This window comes from Cyanistes caeruleus, chromosome 9, assembly GCF_971803275.1.
Source record: "Cyanistes caeruleus chromosome 9, bCyaCae1.hap1.1, whole genome shotgun sequence".
In the NCBI taxonomy this organism is placed as follows: domain Eukaryota; kingdom Metazoa; phylum Chordata; class Aves; order Passeriformes; family Paridae; genus Cyanistes; species Cyanistes caeruleus.
The window spans coordinates 25,945,627-25,962,366 of NC_141709.1; the positions used below are offsets into that span (position 1 = coordinate 25,945,627).

The 16,740-nt window shown below is 59.3% G+C and overlaps 1 protein-coding gene and 1 long non-coding RNA gene across 2 annotated transcripts in view; one reads left to right on the top strand and one right to left on the bottom strand.

Moving 5' to 3' along the window:
* Nucleotides 1-11,866, bottom strand: part of PIK3R3 (phosphoinositide-3-kinase regulatory subunit 3) — a 78,033-nt gene extending 66,167 nt beyond the window's left edge. The window contains exons 1-4 of the mRNA XM_086901528.1: nt 11,775-11,866; nt 10,534-11,203; nt 6,394-6,489; nt 6,120-6,197 (exon numbers count right to left, since the gene is read on the bottom strand). Of these exons, the coding sequence (XP_086757654.1) occupies nt 6,120-6,197; nt 6,394-6,489; nt 10,534-10,849 (490 nt within the window). The 5' untranslated portion in view covers nt 10,850-11,203; nt 11,775-11,866. The remainder of the gene's footprint in view (nt 1-6,119; nt 6,198-6,393; nt 6,490-10,533; nt 11,204-11,774) is intronic.
* LOC147651718 (uncharacterized) lies at nt 182-5,468 on the top strand. The gene is made up of 3 exons (XR_015290349.1): nt 182-375; nt 931-1,035; nt 1,994-5,468. It is a non-coding gene; the product is annotated as an uncharacterized LOC147651718 (long non-coding RNA).
* Nucleotides 11,867-16,740: the final 4,874 nt, after the last annotated feature.

A 16,740-nucleotide genomic window follows, 5' to 3' on the forward strand; every position in this document is an offset into this window, starting at 1 on the left:
AAGGATGCTGGCACGGATTGAGGGGAGCAGCCACAAGCTGTTCCTGCGCAGGGAAGGGGCCGCTGCCGGGCGCTGGCCCCAGGCGATCAGCCCTGGGCTCCACCGTGGCCTAATTAGCTTGTTTGCCTCGTTAGGCATGAGCCTGGGGGTTGTTCAAAGAGAAGGCTCAGCCGGTTTCAAAGCGAAATTCAAAAACATCTTTACACCCAGAGAGAGGCGTGATGGGGAGACCGGGGGGATTCACACCGTGCTGACAGGGCCTGATTGCTGATGGCACCGTTCTCCGTGGCACCTCGACTAGAAGTAGCCATTTAGCCTGTTGTCCTCATCCTCCTGGAAATGCAGCAGCATTCTCCTGCCCCAGGAGCTGCCCTGGTGAGCTGGGCTCCCCGTCAGACTGAGAGCACAACTGGGGGCTGCTCTGAGCTGTTCCCCAGCACCGGCTGTGCCCCGGCTGCTCGGGGAGGCTCAGCCGGCAGCTGGGGAAGGGTTAACCCCAGAGCCTTCCCAGACAATTACCACCGGCCTGACCCCACGGATGCTGCTCTCTTCTTATCTGAGGGAGATGATAACCAGCTATAAGAAGTTAATGAAGCTGCAGGATGAGTCAATGCTCTCCTGCTGCTCTCCAGATGTTCCCATCCTTTCCCCAGGGGAATGATGGAGGAATGACGGAGGGATTCCATCTGCCTGCCATAAATAGAAGGAAAACACCCCAAAACCCCAACCTCGACCCCATACCAACCCATTCCAACACACAACCTGCTTGCTGACCTGCTGGCAGAGCAAGCATCCGGGGACCAGCGGTGAGCATGCCTTGCCCATGGAGGGGTGAAAAGGAGGAATAAATTTGGGTCTGGGGACAGGGTGCGTGGGATGACCGCTGGCCCAGAGGGAAAGACTCCCAGCCTCCTCCCACTGCGATTCCAGAGCCCACATCCCAGCAGAGGCAGAAAGGTGCTGGAGCTTTGGGCTGAGTCAGGCTGGGCAGGAAACTCCAGGACCTCTCCCGGAGCTGCAGCCAGGCGGGGAGGCGTGAGTAAGCCCCGAGTTTCGGTAAACGCGGAGGATGTTTAGCCAGGAGGGGCTGCGGGGGAGGTGGGGGTTGTTTTGGAGGAGAGGCTTGAGCGGGTCCTGGTAACCAGCTGTCCCCTGCATGTGGCCACAGGTGACAGCTGCTCCCACAGCCCTGAGCAGCTCGTGGGTGACAGGATGCAGACCCTGCCCAGCACCCAGGGCCCCTCTCCCAGCAGGTTAAGCTGGACCTTGGCCGCCGAGCGCTGCTGCAGTGAGATGCTCTCAGGTGTGTGGTCCCTGTGACAGAGGAGCACCCAAACCATGCTGTAGCTGACTGAAATACCGACTTGGGATTTTCCCTACCCCTTCCAGACCTTTTAGTATGAGTTGTCAGTGGGTGCCAGAGAGATGTCCTTGTCCAGTTGTGGGGGCTGTATGTTCCCATCTGCACGGATACTGACCAGGCATTCAAGCTCCTGGGCATCTCACAGTGAGGTTTTACTGGGAAACTGTGCACCAGATCAGGGAATATTTCCCAGCTTTGACTCAGCATCGTTGTAACATCTCCCAGCCAGCTTGCTGGTACCTTGTGCTGGGGACTTGGCAGCTGCCAGGACACCCCCTGCCCATGCACAGGAGCTCCTGCCAGCCCCAAACACTCTCCCAGCTGGGTTTCACCCCGCCGTACCCTTGGCTTGCACTCAGCCAGGGTAGGGGTGCTGCGATCCCCTTTGAGGGTGCCCACTGAGACTGCCTTCCCCCACCTCACCTTCCCTAAGGCAATCCCCTTCCTCAGTTTTCCCAGCAGCTATGGGAGGGGATGGCAAAAACTCACCCCCAGTTCTTTCTGATGGGTCTGGCAGGGATGTCTCTGCTGCTGCCGTTTATTTACCCTTCTTTCATCACCACCAAATATAAGAGATGAGCTCATGCCTCTCACCAGGCTCTGACGACACGGGGTTTATTTCCACTGCAGGTATAAATAAAAAGCAGTGCCGCAGGCACCGGGGCGCCTCACGCTCGGGAGGAAAGTCATCCTGATGGAATGAGCTTGGCCAGGGGAAAGCAAAGCCCTCGGGGGCCTCCGATCCCCTGTGGCATCCCAGGGATGAGGATGAGGATGCTCTCTCTCTCTCCTTGTGCATCCACACCGCGGTGATGGGGGGAGCGGCGTGAGGCCCCCCAAAGCCGCTCCTCACTCCCCGACCCTTCCTGCCTAGCAGCAGCTCCTGGCAGCCCCAGTGAAGCCCCGGGACCCACCATTGCTCGCTAATCCCCACCGAGACCTGACCTAATTCCCGGGCACGTGAGCGTGTCTCCAGGCAGACTGCTCCGCGCCCGGGCCGCAGATGGAAGCGCAGGATGGCAGCGCAGCCCCGGCACGCCCGGAGACACCGGCTCCAATCCGCCTCGCTCTGCCTTCTCCCCGGCACCCGAGCCGGCTCCTCCTGGCCCTGACAACAGCGGAGCCTCTTCCCATTGCTGCGCTTGTATCTGGGCAAGGGTCTCGCTGTTTACGTCTGCAGCTGGACTCCAGAGCCCCGATGGGAGCAGGGCTTTTCCAAAGTGCGGGGGTGGTTTCAGCGCTTCGCCGCCATCCCGGAAGGGTCCGGTCCCATCTGAGCCATAGGGAGCACCCACGGAGCCCCGGGGTGAGCACCCTGCAAGATCTCTGTGCACTGTCCCCCCCCCGGGGAGGAGGGATGAGGATGCGGACCTTCCCTACTGAGCAAAGCACTGCCCGGACATTGCACACAGGACTTTGCAGCCATTCCCAAGCTAAACCTCCCCCAGCTCGGGTCCCTCAGCTCTGAAGGGCTCCAGCACCCACCAGCGCACCCACAGCTCTGCTGCTGTCACCCAGAGAATGCCCCAAGTTTCCAGCAGCAGCTGTGAGAAGGCTGCCGGCCACATCCCAGGCAGAGAGAAGAGTGGACAGAGCCCTGAGCAAGCTTCTGGGGGGGAGAAGACATCAGGTCCGGGCACTGAAGGGGTTCGAACACCTCATGTCCCCAGGCACTGTGGAATTAGTGGGTGATTTGCCCCATCCCTTGTGCTCCAAACAGCCCCTGAGCTGCACACAGGGGACAGCAGGAGCACTGGGAGCTGGAAACCCTTGGGGTCAGTGTGTGGCCCCACACGACAGAAACATCCCAGGGTGTGAAGCAGCCCCCATCCAAGCACTGCAGGGAGTGTTGGGGGCAGCAGGGTGACACTCTGCTTTATTCCTCTTTTTCAGCCCATACTCTTTCCCTGACACTGCATCAGGGCTCCTGCTGATCACCTCCCACCCTTTGGTGAGCTCCCCCCAGCCCCTGTGAAGCTGCAGCTTTTCTGTAAGTCCCTTTTTGGTGCCACCATGTGACTGTGAATCTCATGTTCAGTGATGCTGCATGCCCCCCTTGCCTCTCTTAATTGTTCTTGCACCATCCATCACAGAAATACCAATTTTGGTTCTCGGGCTCTAGACAGCAGTCAGATGCCACCGACCTGCAGAATGTCACCAGTGCCAGGAAGGGGACAGGCTCAGCTCAGACTGTAGAGCTGTGTGGAGCCACTCTGTCCAATGCTGTCATGAGGATGGGATACCCTCATCCCAAACCTGGCTGATGTTCAGCTCAGGGACTGCCCACAGCTAAGATCCCCCATGGTAAGGGCTCTAAAAGGGCCAGGGATGGGGAAGGGGTTCAATCAGCACAACTCAGACGAGTGCCTGCGCTGCCAGCCCTGGGAGCACAGTACCCACGGGCTCCTAGGCACAGCCAGGGCTGCTCTGACTTGTTCCCTTGTCTCCCAAGGTCCTTCTCTTTCTTCCCTCTGCAAGTTCAGATGCTCTTTCAGTGCAGAAAACATGCTGAGTTCTCTGACACATTGAGATGTGGGGGTTAGAAAACCAACATCTGAACTTTTCCAGCCCTTGCTCCTTTTCCTTGCACTCTCTAGCGGTTCTCCTGCCACCACTGCCAAACACCAGTGCAATTTGGGTATTCACAGGGAAGCTGAAACCCTCGGTGGGAGCCTGGTTTTCTCCCCAGCTGAGACGTGGTTTGGTTCCAGCGACCACCAACCCTGGCTCTGATTTCTCCCCATTCCCCAGGATGAGGCTTGGCTTTTGCAGACAGGCTGCTGGCAGAGATGGGACGCTGGAGGGGCGAACCACCAGGAGCACGGGAGGAAGGGAAATGTGACTGTCACCTCTGTCTTCTCACACGTGGGGCAAGCAAACTCCAGTGTTCCAGCAGGGCTGTTCTGTGCTGCCAAGTGCAATGAGAGGGCTGGTAGGGGAGACAAAGCAGAGATGCTCTCCTGCCCTCCCCAGCCCAGAATGGGCTCAGGCAGTGTCCCGGGGAAGCACCACTGGTTCTGCAGGAGGTTGCAGTAGGAGCAGGCTGCCAAGCTTGGCCTCTGCTGGGATGCCTGACTCTGGCAGGGACGTCATTCCCACCCTGTTGCAGAGCATCCCTCTGGCATGGCTGAGCATCAGCCCCTTCAGCTGAGAGCTAATAAGTGTGAGACTTGTCCTACCCCCTCCAACTCTGGGGAGCTCTGACTTTGCCCAGCTCAATGTTGCTGAGCACATGGGGCAGTCCCCTGAGGTGCCAAATTAAAGATTTTGGTCTCAGAGGAGGTGTGGACTTGGGAGTATCATGTCTCCCAGGGCTGCTGGTGATTTTTAAGGGTTTTCAAATGTTTTGAAAACCACAATGGCATTTCTCTGACCAGTGCTGGGCTGTGCTATGGGAGATGGACAGACCTGGACAGACCCACCAAGTGCCCAGAGCTCTGGCCAAGCCAGAGGGTTTGCCCCTGGGCTGGGGGAATCTCCTAAGGCTGAGCAGGATTTTGGCAGTAACTGCTGTGCTGCTGCTCTGTGGGGAGCCCTGGACCTGCCTGGGATGCTGCCCCAACTACACGGGAAGAACGGAGGACCCATAACTCTTGCGTGCTTGGAAAACAAAACATCCTTCTCATGCTGGTATTGCTGCCCATGCCCAGCCTAGGCACCAGCACCCAGGGCAGTTCAGAGGATTGCTCTCGGATGCCCTCACCTCCTCCAGAGCTCAGCCAGTAAATCTGGCCCGGGATACAAGGCTGTGAGGAAGAGCACCCACTGCTCCGGGCTTCCTCATCCCGCAGCTGGGGGAGAAGAGCGGGGCGGTGGGGTGGCCCCAGCTGCGTGGCTCCACGGGGAGCGCAGCCCTCTTCGGGCAGAGGGGAAGGAGCATCCCTGCGAGCTCTAGCTCTCCTCTCCTGCATCCCTCCTTCCCCGCCCGGCGGGACTCGGCTCCCGGTGCGCGGGAAGCGATGAGGTCATGGTGCTTAATATAGCGATTTCATCACAGCCCTTCTCCCCAGCAACACCGCCCGGCTCCCGCCGCCCCCCGGCCGGCAGCGCCCGGGATGCGCTGGGATGCGGGGCCAGCCCGGGGCTGTGTGGGGCCAGCCGTGCCTGGTGTCACAGTGCCGCCCTCTGGGCACCGCGGCCGGAGGATGGGGGTGCTCCACGCACCCCCCACCCCCAAAAATAGCCCAGATTTGAGCGGCACGCTGGATCCATCGCGGCCCCACCGCTCCCCGCCGTGTGCCATCCTACCCCAGCCGTGGATTTAGAAGCAGGTATGGGGAGATGGTTTTCCCCTTCCCCCCCACCCTGTTCTTGCCCCTAAGTCCTGCAAACAGCTTCCCGTTCTTGTAAATAAAAACCTTTCCCTTTCCTCTTTCTTTTTCCCTATCCACAAGAGGCTTTCTCCGTGCCCTGCTGCTTAGACACAAACCCCAGAGATTTAAAAACTCAAGTATTTTTCTCCCCCCCTACCCCCCAAAAAAAATAAAAATAAAAATAAAAATAAAAATAAAAATAAAAATAAAAATAAAAATAAAAATAAAAATAAAAATAAAAATAAAAATATCTACTGAAGCGCCCTTGCCCTGCACCTGCATCACTTTCAGCTGCATCACACGGGGAGAAGAGGGGGGTCCGCATGCAGGCGAGCTGGGATTAGGGCTGTGATGATGTTGGTGCCGTAACCCGTCCCTGCCAGGGCAGCATCACCTCCACAGCCCCCTCCCTGCTGGGAGCACGGCGGGGATGCGGGACTCACCAGCCAGGAGGGCCTGTTTCAGCTCGGCATCCCCCAGCACGCCGGGGCCCGGCCTGTAGAGCACCTCGCTGTCGAGCCCTGGGACACAGAGGGGAGAGCGGGGTTAGTGCTGAGCCCACCTCCTCCTTCCCGAGCCGGGGGCAGCCCGCGGGGACCGGGGGCATGGGGACAGCTCTGGCTCCGGCCATGCTCTTGGGGCGCTCTGAAGCGGGCAGAGGGTGGCTGTGTGTGCCCCCGGCTGTGCCCGGCGGCTCGGGGCCCTGCTTCTCCCTACCTTGTTTTTCCAGAGCCTCGATGAGCCTGGCCACGGTCGGCAGCGCCTGCTCGGGGAGAGCCGGGTGCTCGGCGAGCTCTGCCTGCCCGGGGAGTCCTGTGGGGAAAAGAAGGGGAGAGTGGGGTTTGGAAATTCCTGCCTGCAGGAATTCCACTTTCCTCAGCTGCCCCAGGACAGGATCAAGCTGCTGCTTTGGCACAGCCACAACCAACGCTTTGGCTCATGCATGTCTAATTTTGGAGCACTTCTCCCTTTATTTTATCCTCTTTTTGCAGTAAGAGTCACCGCTGGGGGCTCAGCTGCTTGCTGAGATGCAAAGACCTGCTCAGGCATGTGCCCTACCCGTGGGGAGCATCCCATCCTGGGCATGGAGATCCTCCAAGCTAAAAACCCCTTCCCCACCTCTCTTCCCACGGCACTCAGACTGTCCCTCTCATCACCCACAGCCCATAGTGACACCAGGCAGGAGCTGGGGACTCAGATCCATGCCCGCCACAGACACTTCTCTCTGCAGCTCTCACCTGCCTGGCTTCTCAGGTGTGCACAGCAGGGCTGAGCACGGGCCCAGGGACGACTCAGTCTCCCCTTGGCTGCTGTACGTCTCCCTCAGCCCATGAAGAGCCCTTCAGCCAAACAGGGGTCAGGGTTCCCACAGCAAAATCCCCATGTGCTCCTGACTCCTGGGTCAGGACCAGGACACCCATCTCCAGACCATAACAGAGAGGAGCAAACCCCTTGGCAGGCAGGAGGGCAGCTGTCCTTATCCCAGGGCATGTTGTGTCCGTCCATCCATCCATCCATCCATCCCTCTTTCTCACCCCAGCTGATAAACCCTTCCTGTGTGGGTTAAACCCAAAGGAGACCTTGGCAGGCAGTGCTGGCATTTCTCCCTGCTCTCTCTTTAGTGGCCTTGAGACCCCCAGAAAGGCAGGGGGGCTGCCAGGGGTGTCACTGGCTGCGGCACACCAGGGCTGTGTGCGACTGCTGCAGCACGGACAGCATGTGGAAAGGCTAAAAAAAAAAATAAAAAAAAAAAATAGAAGAGGGACTTTGGGCAGGGCCACGCTGCCTTCAATCTTTTGCAAAAAACACAACCTGGCTGCAACAGGTAGATCCAGGCTCTGATCCTCACTGTGGTGATGCCCTGGTGCTCCCTGGAGAACAGATAAAGATGCAAACCTGCCACTCGTGGGTGGCTGCTCCAGTCCCCAGGCATGGCCACAACCCCCAGGCACAGCCAGGGTGTCCCCTCTGCCATCCAGTGAGGGTGTGTTGGTGCCTTGGGTGGGATCAGGGAAGATTTCAGGCTTAAAAGCAAAGTGCATCGTTGGAATCTCATGCAAAAATGTCCCCACTGCATGAGTGGTTTTGTAATTAGGGAAACGGGGCTTCGCCTCCAAATCAATGGCAAAGGTGGTGACTGCAAAAAAATAACTTTCTCCATGCTGGGAATGGCAGGAATAGCCCCAAGCTGTGCCAGACTGGGCCCCAGCATCCTGATGCCCCACTCGACTCCAGCCCCAGGGAAGTGGAGGCGATGCCTCGAGGCAGTGGTGCTGCCCAGGACACCAAGTCAGGGGCAAAACAACCAGCAAGATCCTGGAAGTCCCCTGGGACCCGGATCTGCTGCAGAGCCATTTTTGGGACCTTATTTAATTAAAAAAAGGACCATTCCTCCCTGCAGAGGCAGCCCTGGCTCGAAGGCATGGCTGGGACATGCAGTGTCTGTCATTCAGGACTTCCTCCACAGCCTGAGCCAGCTCAGGGTCCCTGTGTGGCACCAGGGCTCGGTGGGAACTGAGGGCACTCGGGGCTGGGGGGGGTGGGGGTATGCTGTCATCACAGAAATATAAATGAGGGCTTTTTTGCCAGAAAAACATCCCTCAACCTCCGTCTGGAAATGGAATCAGAATGGGAAGAATTTTCGAAAATAAAACCAAACCAAAAAATCCCAAACCAAAACAAAAGTACCTTCTCTTCCAAGAGGATGTCAGAGATTTTTACTCTAAGGGGAACCCTGTGAGCTGGGAGGTTTGGGTTTAAACTGACACAAAATGGCACACACTGCTCCTGTGCCGCAGAAAGACGTGGCTGTGGGACAGAACGTCCCCGACTGAGGTGCCTGCACGCCTTGGCATCACCCCAGGAAAGGCACCCCATGGAGGGACACCCCATGGCACAGCACTGGGAAGGCAGCACCCAGTGTCCCCCTGGACAGCAGGGCTGGACACCTGGCCATGGCCAGAGCACGTCCTGCAGACAGCAGCGCCCTCCCCAACCTACCCCAAAACCCGGCTTGAGGGCTTTTTTCCCTACTAAAAACTATGGGTTTTACATTTTTTAAAATTCTGTTATCCTTTCACCTGAGTGCACGCAGGGCTGAGGTGCCTACACTGAGACCTTCCACATGGGCCAGGCTCTCCGGCCAGGACAATCTTCCTGCTGCGGACATTCCTTGATTTGTAGGGAATTAGGGATTGTAGGGAATCTCCACATCCTCAGCACCTGTGGGCAGGGGTCCCTGGGCACATCTCCCTCGGAGAGGAGCCCGTGGCACCCCCTGCGTGAGGGGCAGCGAAGGCAGAAACAAGAAGGTGGCTTTGCCTTCCCGGTGAGCAGGGCTGGAGAGCCCTGGGGTCTGCTCCTGCCTGCCCCAAAATCTCCACACAGCCCTGAGTTTTCCAGAGCTCTGCCTTCTCAACAGTCAGAGGGCTCACCACTGAGCTGGACTGGGCAGGGGGCTCAAACCCCCTTGTCTGGCAGGATAAACACCCCCAAAAAGTGGCCTCCACCCTCCTGCAAATCCAGCACGTAGCTGCTGACGGAGCCTCACCAGTGCTGCTGGGACTGCGGCTGCCTTGGCGCACTGGTCGGGGAGGAGCACCTGCATTTTGGTGAGGGGAGGTGAGGGGGGGCCCGCTGTCCTTCCCGTGCGCTCGTGGGGCTGCACGTCAGGACCCTCATGGCAGCCCCACACATGGACATGGCTGGTGCCGTGCTCAGCCCCGGAGCCAGGCGGTCCCCACCTCAAATCACGGCGACAAGGGGGTCCTGCACCGTGTTTTGAAGGGAGACAGGCTCCTCATCAGTGAGTGCCCCGCCAAACCCAGACCAAGGCACACCCAACGCCCAGCCAGCACAGGGGCTGCGCCTTTGGTTACCACACTGGTCCCAAAGTGGCCGAGGAGGGTGTCTGAGGTGCCAGAGCAGTGGCTGGGCAGGTTTTCCTGCCATGGCTGAAGGCAATGCCGCTCTCCCAGCCCCAGGCCAGCACGGACAGCCATTTCTGCTCCCAGAGCAGGAGAGCACCATGGCTTAGACTGGGGTCACCGGGATGTGCCTGGCTGGAAGGGGGGATTCTAACTTTGGGGTTTTTTTTTTGTTTAGCTCGTGTACATTGTGAACTGCTGTGAAATCCCTCCTGGCCCAAACACGCTCGGCCACGGTGAGTGGCGAGGGCAGAGCCGGCTGCACAAGCTTGGCAGATCCAGGCAGAGAAATGTCCGGAGGCCCCTGTGCCAGGAAGATCCTGCCAAATGTCCCCCCCAGCGCTCTGCTGCAGCCCCCAGGGACAGAGGAGACCCCCAGGGAGTGACCACACCGCTTGCCAAGATTGTCCCCTGTCCCAGCTTGCACAAAGTGACAGTGAGGCTGGGAGCTGGCCGAGGGCCAGCACTCGCCTGGGCACTGAGAGCAGCCTGAATCAGGTGCCGCAGTGGTGGGGAGAGGAGCTGCTGGAAAAAAGGTCCCCTGGGACCACCTTGGGCCTTTCTGCTCCTCTCTGAGGGGCCAAAGGGGTCTTGCATCTTCTCCTGTGTTCTCATGGATGTGGATCCCCTTGGACACCCCGTGCCAGCACAGCAGCCAGCCCGGGATGCTGGTGAGGAGCAATCCCTGCAGCATGTTTGCCTGGGGGGCAGCGACACTCTGGGCATCCCCTGCCTCCTGAGGCAGCCTCCATACACCAGGGCAAATAATTCCCAGGACAACTTCTTTTTCTGGGGCTGGATCCCCATCCCGAGCGCGGTTTCCCACCAAGTCACCTCAGCTGCAAGCATCCTCCCCGGCTCCACGCCACCCTCTCCATCTTGCAGGGGACACCCGCCCGTGGGCTCCCGCCTTCCTGCCCCCCTCACTCACCCCAGGGCGCGGGGGTCCCGGCGGGTGGCAGGGGCAAGGGCCGCGGCCTGGCCTTGGTGGCGGCGGTGGCGATGCGGGTGGGACCCAGGTACTCCACGTAGGTGCCGGGGAAGTCTCCGCGCTCCTTGGTGCGCTCGTTGACGCCGTGCAGCCAACCCTGGGGGCTGCGCTCGTCCCCGTCCTTGTAGTTGGGGCTGCTGAGCAGCCCGGCCCTGCTGACCGTCAGCACATCCCCGGGGCACAGCGCCAGGTCCTCCTCCCGGTCCTTCTGGTACTCGTAGAGAGCCCGGTACTGCAGCCCGTCCGAGGAGGCCATGGCGTGCCGGGGGTCACGGCCAGCCCCGGCCGGGCATGGGGGGCCCGCGGTGGCCGCAGGGACAGCGGTGGCTGCGCTCGGGCAGGGTGGGGCTGGGAGCGCTCCCTTCCCTGCACACCACGGTGGAAACCTCGGTGTTGGAAAATCTGTGAGATGGAGAGCGGCTCCTGACCCTCCAAGGCTGGAATTGCTGTGGAGCCACACGAGCGCCCGGGGCTCGTTGGCTCAGGAGCCGTGGGTAAGGAGCTGTTTCTTCAGCGGAGGGGAGCGAACGAGGCTAATGGGGGTAGAGGGGACAATCGAGGGTCCTCGTTAGCCTGGCCTCATCCGCACCGTGCTGGGGACATCCCTCCTCTGCCGGAGAGAAAGGCAGCGCGTTAGTGACCAAACCTCTGCCTTGACCTCAGCGTCGTGCCCGTCCCCCATCCCGGCCTCCCGGCAGCAGGGAGAGCCCAGCGGCTCGCTCGGCTCCTGCTTCCCAGGGAGCTCCCGCCAGCAGGGCTCGGCCACTGCACGCAAGGAAAGTACCGGCAAGAGTCTGGAAAGTAGGGCAAGAGATCACGCCACGGGTTTTTAAAATAGACATATGTGCTGAGAAACCTCCTGCCGCACGCAGCTCCCCTCCGGCAGCTCCAGCCTGGCATTGCTGCACGGAGCTGGCAAATGAAGATGTAGGTTTTTCATGTGGGTTTGGTATTTTTTTTCCTTTTTTTTTTTTTTTTTTTTTTTTTGGTGCATTTTTATATATTCCTCCAGGAGTGACATCATCCCTAGGGGGAAAGACTGTGCTGCTGCCGACCCACTGCCCCCCAGCTTCCAGCAGGATCCCGTGGAAGAGGGATGGAGGGATGATGAGCAGCAGCCGTCTGTCTGTCCATCCATGCACCCGCCTCCCAGAGCCCTCCCGCCGCCCCTCCAGCCTTACCGGGCGCGGTGGCTCCACCGGCGGGAGCGGAGAACGGGAGCGGAGCGGAGCCGGCTCCCGGCCCCGCCGAGCCGCGCTCCGGCGGTGATGTCAGCGTCCCTCCTCCTCCTCCTCCTCCTCCTGCTCGGTAGCCGGGCGGCCCCCCCGCCGCAGCGCGTCGGGGGGCGGGGGGCACCCGGCTACCGAACAGGAGGAGGGAGAATTGTAGGAGTAGGTGGATGACTTCATTCCCAGATGCAGCATCTCTGCTCCCAAATTGCATCCTCTGTAGGATGGAGATCTCCCATCTGTGGGTCTCCATCCATCCTTAGGGGTGCTAAAGGACAGGAGAGGACCAGCACCCCATGGACACCCCCCTTATGCCAGCCAGCTCTCAAACACACACACACACATAGAATCCCATCCCTTAACCAGGCTAAAAAACACGCACAGGACAGGCAGGAGATGTCATGGAGAATCCCAGCTCAGGGATGCTCTGGTTCCTCGCTCTCCTCCTGAGCTTGGACAAGCTATCCCAGTATATGTCTGTCTGTGAGGCACAGAGAGGTGGATGTGATGTTCCCAAAGGCTCAAAGGCTTGCTTTGGTTATTGTTTGTGTTTTTTTTTCCTAAATCCTTGCTTCTCACGCTGACTTCTCTGAAATGGTTGTGGCTCCTTGTCTTTGCTGCAGGTTGGACATCCTAAAAATAGATGGTACCTAAAACACGGGCTCTGGGAAATGCACGCTGGCTGAATCCAAGCCACTGCAGGCAGCAGTGCAGGGGTGGCATGAAGTCCAAGGAGGAATCCCAAGTTCTGAGAAAACTGAGGAAACAGACACCGAGGCCAGCAGAGCAATGCAGGAGATGTATGACCCTTCTCATCCAGAATTTCAGCGAACCCCCCCTCCTTTCCCTGTAGTGCATGGCCTGATGGTGCAGGGCAGCAGCATCCTGGGGGATTCCTCCCCAGCTGCACTTCCTTGGGCAGCACACAGCCCCCTCTGCCCCACTCCTCAGCTGGATCCAGCCCAGCTGCTGGTCCTTGGGAGAACAATGGATTTTTCTCTCCCTCATCCCATTTCTGCTGGCACCATGCTGCTGTTGCTGCTGGTGGGACAGAGTCAGAGCTGGCTGTGAACAGCCAGATGCTGCCCTCTCTCCAGTCATGCTTCCCCAGTCATGTTCCCTGTGCCCCACCAGGGGTGAAGAGGTTTTGCTGAGTGCCTAAAGCCCTGCCTGGTCTCCCCAGTGTGTCCCACGGGGCTGTGAGGTTAACCAGGCTGAGCACAGTGCCAGTGCCCTGGGGGCTGCCTGGGGAAAGGCAAGGAGGTGTTTTCCTCCTGGGACAGGGTCCGAGCTGGGGAGGCTGGTGGGTGCATCACTGTCCAGTGTTTCTGCCCATCCTGTCCTAGCATCAATCCAATACACAGGCCAGGAATCAACCCAGCCCTGCAGCTCAGGGGCAGGGGAACAACCTGGCATGACATCCATATCCTCCCCTTCCCAGGATGCTGAGTGGGATCCCTCCTTCCCAGTGCAGATATCTTTCCCTCCTGATGAACCCTTGAGGTCCCCAAACACAATGGCACCATTTCCTGCTTGAGCCAAGATCCACTGCCCCAACCCTGCAATGTCTGGATGGGGATGAGCATCACCCCAGCTCTCACTGGCTGGCTCCTGCCCCAAGAACCCCCAGAGCAGCCCTTACACCCCATTCCAGCTGCACTGCACAAGGATCATTCCCAAAACTCTGCTGCCCCTCACCCTCTGCCACCCCTACCTGGTTAATTCAAACCCCCACACCACTCCAGCCCAGAGTTTGGCACATCTCCCAAGGTGGGCAGAGGGCCCTCAGAGAGCACCCTGTGAAGGCTGCAAGAGGTGCTTCAGGCCTTTACTGATATTGATTGAGCCAGAGGAGCTGCTTGTCAGGCCCTGATTAATCCATCCTCTCTGGATTAATGAGCAGCACTCATGGCAATGAGAGCTTTGCCTTGGCTTGCCTGGCCTTGACTGTTCTGTGGAGAGAGCAGGAGGAGCTGTCCTTGCTCCCTGCACCCCACAGCTCCTTTCAGGCTGCCCTCTGCTCCCTGTCAGGGCAGCCCAGGATGGCTCTGTGGGGAGGAGGGGTCACCATGCCCTTCTGCAGCTTCTCTCCTCCCCTGGCTGGAGGGATAACCCTTGGTGGGACCATCTCCAGGGAATGCTCAGCATCCACCTTGGCTGCCTGTCCTGGCCATTCTGAAGTGACAGGGGTCCCACTGCTCCCCTCTTTGCTTTTGGGGGCTGCCACGCTTGCGTCCAGGGAAGTTGGCCACATGGCTGTGAATAAATAGAGCATAAATAGAGCTGTTAACATGCCCGGCTGGAGAAAGTGAGGCTGCAGAACCGGGCTGAGCCCTTCCCAGCCAGAAAAAAACATAGAGAATTTTGGTATCGCTACTGTTTCCACAATTTGGAATGGGTCTTGCTTTGCTTTCTCTTTAGGAGCAGGAAAACTCTCTGTCTCTTGGTTTTCTTCCAGAGTGCCCAGTATTGAGCTCTGGCTCCTGTGGATTTTGGTTTAGGGAGAGCCAAGTGCCTCTTCAAACAACGTCCCAGTGTGGCATCCATGGACAACCTCTGGCCACTTGCTGCCACAGGCGAGCTGTGCCAGCGCCACCAAACTGCCTGCTGGGCTGGGGCTGCCCCGGGGCTGGGGAGGGAGAGCCCGAGGAACATAAGGAAAGACTGGAGGTCCTGCTGGGGCTCTTTCCTGTGCCTCTCCGCAGGGCTGAAGCTTCTCAGCACGGCAGCTGCCGGGAGCTGCTGGAGGGGGTGCGCAGGGCACCCCGGGGCCCCTCAGTGCCGCCTCTCCGGGCAGCGGGCACAGCACACCCCAGGAGCAGAGCTGGGCCAGCTCCCACAGCCCGACGTGGGGACAAAGCTGCAGCAGCCCCCCAGCCCTGGTGGCTGGCGAGAGGGCGCTGGAGGCTGCGCAGCCCCCGAGTGCCGGCGCTGGGCACGGAGCTGTCCTGGTGTGACCCCGGCGCGCATCCCCGCATCCCCGCATCCCCGAGCCCGCCCGGCTCGGCAGCTGCCGCCCCGGCCTGCCTCTGGGTCATTAATGCGAGAGGGATTTGCCGGCCTGGACACGCGTGAGGAAGAAGGAAATGTGATCTGGGGCGGTGGGCAGGCTCGGGGCTGGCTGAGGTGGGGACATGCACGGCAGGAAGCTCAGCCCGGTACCAGGGAGGGACGCTGTCACCGAGCCCCTGGCTGGCTGCGTTATCAGCACACAGCTGGGACAGCACCGTGACTGAGCACAGGGACAGATCCTCCCCCCGAGGGACACGCTCAGGGCGATGCGCTGCTGGCACACACTGGCAGCCCCCTATCACCCCTGGATTTACAGCCCGGGCCCCACATGGCAGAGGGAGCAGCACCAGATGGGGCAGCTCCTGCCTTTGGGACTCAAGCCGTGGTTTTGCACATAGCCACAGAAATGGGGAGCACTCCCCCGTGCAGCCACAGGGAAATCGGTGTGGTCCCACTGACTGGTCCCTCCCAAGGTGGGGGAACTGGGATTTCCCCAGCTCTCCAGCCAAAATGCTTTGAGTCCTTTCAAAGCCAAGAACTGAAATATTTCAAGACATCAAAAACTTTTGGCTGATGTAGATATTTATTTCTCCGCATCAGGAGGTGGGAAGTGATGAATTCAGCACAAATTTGCAACATTCAGGAACTTCCATCTGCAGATCCAAAGTCGGGTGCATCGCTGGCACATTGCAGTGTGTCTGCCCGTCCTGGCTGCCCAGGTGTCTGGATGCTGGACAGACAGCTGGGTAGATGCTGCCAGCCCAAAACAGACATGTGAGAACCCTTTGCAAGGGACTCACCTGGTTTGGGATATCCCAAAATCCTACCAGTCACAGACTTGGCTGGTCTCCATGGCTGGTGATGCCTGGGGCTTCTTACCCAGTGCTTTACCAGGAGGGAAACTGAGGCCACTTCCCTGCTCTCAGTCTCCCAGGGTGGGCTGCTTGGAGGAGCTTTGCTGCCCATGCCCTGGTGAGAGGCATCCCCATGCTGCAGGGAAGAGGATGCTCAGCAGCTGGCCTGTGGGAGAGGACGGGGACAGCAGGGACATGGCGTGGCCTTGCTGGGCAGGAGGGACATGGGAATGTCACTGGACTCGTCCTTCTGTGGTCAGGTCAGGCCTTCCCAGAGAACCAGAAAATCCAGCTCTGGCTCCCTAATGGGGCTCAGGTGGGTGATGCTGGGGAGCAGCTGAACCCCAGGCTGCAGCACCAGGTGCTGGAGGAGGTGAGGGGAACAGTCCATAACTTGTCCTTGTTTTTCCCTGTGGCTGGCAATGATTGGGAAGAAGAGCAAGTATTCACGTACTTGCCAAAAATTACTTTTGGGGTGGGGGATTGTGTGCAGTAAACAGGGCCAGGCTGGGATGGGGCAACTTTTGGGAGAGGGGCAATATGAGAGGGGGTTTTGGAGCAGCTGTCCCCCTTTGGGAGAGGAATGAAAGCTTGGCCCTGACTCTGAGCAGCTTCCTGGCAGCTGCTGCAGGAAAAGGGCTGAGGCTACAGGCAGTGAGGGGGCGAGGGCTACAGCCCCCAGCTGCAGCAGGGGGTGTGTTGGTAGCCAGGGTGCCTGAGAGGCTTTCCCCAAATACCACTGTGATTTGGCTGGAGCCCAGTGGGGCTGACTTCATGCTGCCGAAATGTATCATTACAGCCAGGCAGGGAATGTGCTGTGGGGTTTTGGGGGAGCTGTGTGTGGGGTGGAGCGTGCCGAGCACACAGAGCCTGGCTTCCTGCAGGGTGAGGTCTCCCCTGCCTCCTGCATCACTCTGTGGTTTGATGACAAGTTGAAGGGACTCACTGTGGCTATAGGCGAGGGGACCAGCACAAGCTCCCGCCCCAAAAGCGCTCTGGATGGGCAAGAACCACTGCCAGGGTCAGACCTGTGGAGGCAGCATCCCTCCTGT